The sequence below is a fragment of the Tupaia chinensis genome, unplaced genomic scaffold (genome assembly GCF_000334495.1).
Source record: "Tupaia chinensis unplaced genomic scaffold, TupChi_1.0 Scaffold142100_1, whole genome shotgun sequence".
NCBI classification, from domain to species: domain Eukaryota; kingdom Metazoa; phylum Chordata; class Mammalia; order Scandentia; family Tupaiidae; genus Tupaia; species Tupaia belangeri.
This window is the reverse complement of record NW_006201951.1, coordinates 839,977-844,836: the sequence shown is the minus strand read 5'-3', so window position 1 is coordinate 844,836 and position 4,860 is coordinate 839,977. Positions and strand designations below refer to the sequence as shown.

Genomic DNA, 4,860 nt, shown 5'->3' with positions numbered 1-4,860 from the left:
GTCAGCGGGCAGTAGGGCATGCCGTAGCGGGTGCAGGTGTCACCAGGCAGCTCCGGGGACCGGTCAGTGAAAGGCCAGTGCCAGACAAGGACAGTGATCTTGGGCTGAGGCACCGGGACACCCCCAGGGGCCGACCCCAGCAGCCATAGCAGCCAGAGAGCCATGAGCAGGATTGCCCCCGCTGCACCCACCCAGGCCCGGAGCCTTCGGGTGGGGCCGTGCCCTGCAGAGGGTGCCAGAGGAAGGGCCTGTCACCTGGGAGCGAGGACACCCAGGCCCTGCTCTTCCCCACTCCACCCTCCCCCAACCACCCCTGCCCTCCCCAGCCCGGCTTCCCTGAGGACCCAGCTCACCAGGGTTCTTCATCCACAGCCTCTCAGGCAGGGGCCCCCAGAATGCCAAGGACTCAAATCACAGCTACCACAGCCAAGGCACCCTGAAATCACAGCACAGGCGTGCTTTCATCTGCCCTAGGTGAGGAGCCAGGCCTTCCTGCTCCTGCCCCGCCCCTGCCTCGTGACCTGCAGCACCCGCCCCCCACTACTGGGAGGGGGGGGCAGCTGCAGGAAGGGCAAGCCAGGCCCTAGCCTGCCCTCTGGACTCTGGAGAGACCGAGATGACCAGCTGGCCACGCAGAGGGTGAGGACGGGAGGGAGACCGTGGCTGCGGTGAGGGCGCCAGAGTAGGGGCGGCCTACCAGCCCCCCAGGCCTGAAGAGCTGACACACTTCCCTAGGCCACGCAGCCCCTCCTGCCACGTGTCGCCCACTTCCCCGGCCCACCGCCTGCTCAGCCGCCTGCGGGCTCCCAGGAGACCTCTGTGCCTCACAGATGTGTGTGCTCAGCTCTGCAGGGGGCCGAGGGAGGTCTCCCGTGGGCCCACCCACTCGCCCTGGCCTCTAGGAACCTGGTTCCCAGCCGAAGACCCCCGGAGAGGTCCTGGGAGGGCCTGTCCACAGAGGTGCCAGCCACGCCCAGAGGGCAGACACCGGGTGGGGCCTGCCCAAGGCGGCCGGGGGCTGCTGTCCTTTCCGGCCCACAGGGACACACGTTCCTAAAAGGCTTTGGCTTCGGTCGGCCCAGGGCCCTGGACAGGCTGGGAAGGGCCATGGTCTCCCCCCCGGTTGGCGGCAAGAGGGGCTTTCCAGGCTGGAAAAGGAAGGCGCCGCGACATCACTCACATGGACGGGCCAGGCCAGCGTCCACTCCAGAGAGGAGAAGTGGTGCAGCCGGAGGCCTGGCCGCCCACCCTCCAGCCAGCCCTGGCGACGGGGCTACAGCCCTGAGGTGGAGTTCCTCCCCTTTACCCAGTCCTCTGCCCAGCAGCCTGTGTGAACCGGCCACAGTGGCCTCGGGCTCACCTGAGGCCCCGCCGAGGCAGTACGCCTCCAGCCCCTTCCCAGCCAGACCTCGTCTGGTCCTAGACATGGCGCACGTGCCCTTGCCGCATGGGCCTCAAGCCGGTCAGGCCCCTCGACCATGGTGTCAGGGAGGCACGGCGAGTGGGAGCCGCGGGCCGGTCTGCCCAGCGCCCCGAGGCTGCTTGCCCACCTGCACAGCCCTGCCCTGCTCCTCTCGGCCTGGGCACCTGGTCTCCCGCTGGGATGAGGACGGGTGGCTGGCTGTGGAGCACAGTGGGGCCAGGCGTGATCAGGAGGGGCCAGCGGCCTCAGGCGCCCCACCCCCACGCCTGGCTCAGCCTCCCAGCCGGGCTAAGGCTTGTGCAACAGCTGAAGAGGGGAGGGAGGCTGCGGGACATCGGCCGGGGCTCCAGACACCCAGCCACCTCAGTGTTTGGGGAGGTGATCGTGGTGTACCTGGGCCTGACTCCTGCCCCTGAAAAAGGTGCCCAGGACAGCTCCCTGGCTCCAGCTGGCCTCCCTGCGGAGGGTGAGGGGCGGTAGAAGCAGGCAGGAAGGAGCCACCCTGTGGAGACCTGGCTTTGGCTGCCAGCGCCCGCTGTCCTTCCTGTCCCTGCTGCCAGGCTAGCTGGGGCCCCTGCCCGCCACCCCACCGTGGCCTGTTCCCTCTAGGGTGGGTTCGAGGTGCCACCCTCACACTCTGCCCTGGGTGTGTACACACGGGTGGGGGGGGCAGGTGGGAGGTAGGCGTGGCCCTGTTATCTGGGCCCAGAAATGGGTCATAACGAAAGGCTCTCAGGAGAGAAGAGGGGTGAGAGTGTGAGTCAAAGGGAAAGCGGGGGGGGGCGTGCTGTTGTCTTGCCACCATCCAGGCTTCCTGACCGGCTGGGCTGTAGACCTGCAGGTGCCCCTCGGCTCAGCACTTGCAGGGTTAAGGACAGGCAGGGCCCCCAGGGCAGCCCTCCTACCGATTCCAGGGCCAGCTCTGACCTCTGTGGACCCCAGCAAAGGGTCTCAACCATGTGGGGCCCTTCCAGACCAAGTGCGGGTCAGCGTCCCGACAGCCACCCCTGCAGATGGCAGCAGGGCTGCAAGAGGGGGGCACCCAGCCGCAGCCCTGGGTGCGCTTCGGGGAGCTGCCTGCATGCCCACAGCCCCAGCGGGCCTGTGCAGGGTTGCGTCGACTATGCCCGAGGGCCCCCTGGCGGCCATGCTGCAAAACCGCCTGGCTCTGGCTAGGAGGGACAGGGCACACTTTATCCTCAGTGAGAGGGTGGGGCTGTTGTGGTGTGGCCATCAGCCCTGTGGCCACCTCCCTGGGGGAACTTTCTGGGCTTAACTGTTAAGACAGTGGGTGCTTTGGACACTGGCAGGGGGCCAGGGTCAGGCACTGAGGAGCTGGCAGCGGGGACAGAGGCAAGTCCAGAGGAGGGTGGCAGTGTAGCCCCTCCCTAACCCTGCACCACGGCATAGCCTCCAGGTGGGGACATGGCCCAGCGTAAGGACAGTACCAGGAGCTGGGTGGCCATGAGCCCCAGGTGCCTCTAGGCCAGTAGGGCATGGTGAGGCTCCAGCCCGCCTTTCCCCCGTCTCCCCTCAAGCCCAGGGTAGGTAGCTGGCCCTCATCCTCCCCCAGGTAGAGCTGGGCTCTAGGGCCGGGGGGCCTGTCCTCAGGGGCCTGCACACGACACCCTGCAGTGTCGTCCTTTCTAGTCAATGTCAAGGCCGCGTCCTCACCACCGCACCACACGGGGACTGGGAATCTGAGCCACGGTCCAGCCCTCCGGCAGGCAGGGGTGGGCACCCCCTGCCACTGAAGGCGTCACCTGGGCCTACTAACATTGTGCTGGCTCTCGCCAGAGTGGGGCTGCTGGCAGCCAGGCCAGGGCAGGGACGGCAGGGGGAGCAGGGCAGGAGCCCCGGCCGAGCCCCTGCAGATTCCGCACGTGACGGCCTATGGGAGGAAGGTGGCCAACGACGGCAGGTGTCAGGGCTTCAAATGAAACCGGGCTGTCCGAGCATGGGCAGCGTGGACCCCAGGCACAAGTCAAAACGGGACACACCAGGTGACTGCTCTCAGCCCCTGGTGGACGGACGAGTGCCAGGGGCTCCTGGCCCCGGGTCTGCACAGCCCCTTGGTGAGGCACAGTGTCCTGGGCTGACAGCTGAGGGCCAGGCACCCTTGGCCCAAGTGAGGCTGAGGCCGGCTGCCCCACCTTCTCGGTAGCCCTCTAGTGGCAGGAGGCAGGCACCTGCCTGCGTGGCGCTCAGCACCTGCTCTGGCCCACCTCCCACACGGTGTCCACGGGGAGACCGAAGCTCTCAGCAGAGGGCCAGCCAAGGTGGTGTGCCAGCAGTGGGGTCTGGGGGACATAGGTGTGGGCTCCCACCCTCGCCAGCTGCCCCTCCTCCTCGGGGCTGCCAAGACGCAGCAACTAGTCTTCTGAACCCAATTCTCCCGTCCCTGGCCAGAGACCTGCCTGCACTCCTACCTGACCCCACAGTGCCCCTGGGGGCCTCTCTGGCCCTCTGCGGGCAATGAAGGCTGCCCCAGCCCCAAGCAGAGGCCTTACTACCATGCCATGCCTTGGTCAGGCCCACGCAGCCTGCAGACCTGAGCCCCTCAGACCCACGCCTGCTGTGTCCCCACAGTGCTGCAGGGGCTTGGGGCTGTGGAGTCCCCAGAAGGAACCCACACTCAATGATGTATTCTGTTGTCCCCCACCCCCAAAGGACAGGAGGTAAGCAGGCACTGGGTGCCCACTCCCAGGGTGTGGACTGCACCCCCCAGCCTCAAACAGGGTCTATCCACGGAGGTCCTAGACAGCTGGGGCTGGGTCCAACCACACCTCCCACAGGCCCAGAAATGGACTTGAGGCAGCTTTTGTCTCCAAAAGTCACCCCACGCCCCTCCTGTTTGGGGTTCAGGCCTGACAGGTAATGCACGGGGCACCGCCTCACCCCCCCAGCCACAAGCACACGGGTGTCAGAACATGTCATTTTTAATGGGAAACATCAGGCCCTAACTCTCCCCTTCGTGAGCTGCTGGTCAGGTGAGCAGGCAGGTGGCCACGACGACCTTGGGGTCACTGCGGTGAAGGTGGCGGTGGCGAGCACGTGCCCGGCTGGGGCAGGGACAGCGAGGCGTGGTCGAACAGCGGGTTGCGCACCTCCATCTCCCCCGTCTAGGAGGACCAGGGCCCGGTAGTGTCAGAGCGGGCCGCGGGAGGAGCGGGCTGCCGTGGGGAGCCCCCTGCTGATGGGACACTCACAGGGGCCAGGCCTGGACACTCGTACACGGTGAAGTCGCCGTCTTCGTTCTCCTCCTCCGAGGAGGCCGAGTCCAACTCCTGGGGCGGCTCTTTACGCCTGGGTGGGGGCGGGATCGCTGGGTCCTCCCCCTCCCACCAGGTGCCAGTGGCCTGCACTGGGGGTGGTGGCGGGCTGGGGTGGGGCTCACCTCTCCATGCACAGCATCTGCTGCCTCTGGTGCTGGTAGT

The 4,860-nt window shown here is 67.1% G+C and overlaps 2 protein-coding genes across 2 annotated transcripts in view; both read right to left on the bottom strand.

Annotated features, from left to right (window-relative positions):
• The window catches only part of FUT7 (fucosyltransferase 7), a gene marked incomplete in the record, with an annotated part of 2,679 nt that extends 1,024 nt beyond the window's left edge, over positions 1 to 1,655 (bottom strand). The window contains 3 exon segments of the mRNA XM_014582076.2: positions 8 to 223; positions 354 to 436; positions 1,361 to 1,655. Coding sequence (XP_014437562.1) covers positions 8 to 223; positions 354 to 366 — 229 coding nt within the window.
• Positions 1,656 to 4,346: 2,691 nt separating this feature from the next.
• The window catches only part of NPDC1 (neural proliferation, differentiation and control 1), a gene marked incomplete at its 5' end in the record, with an annotated part of 2,266 nt that continues 1,752 nt past the window's right edge, over positions 4,347 to 4,860 (bottom strand). Inside the window, 3 exon segments of the mRNA XM_014582040.1 lie at positions 4,347 to 4,545; positions 4,633 to 4,729; positions 4,821 to 4,860. Coding sequence (XP_014437526.1) covers positions 4,447 to 4,545; positions 4,633 to 4,729; positions 4,821 to 4,860 — 236 coding nt within the window.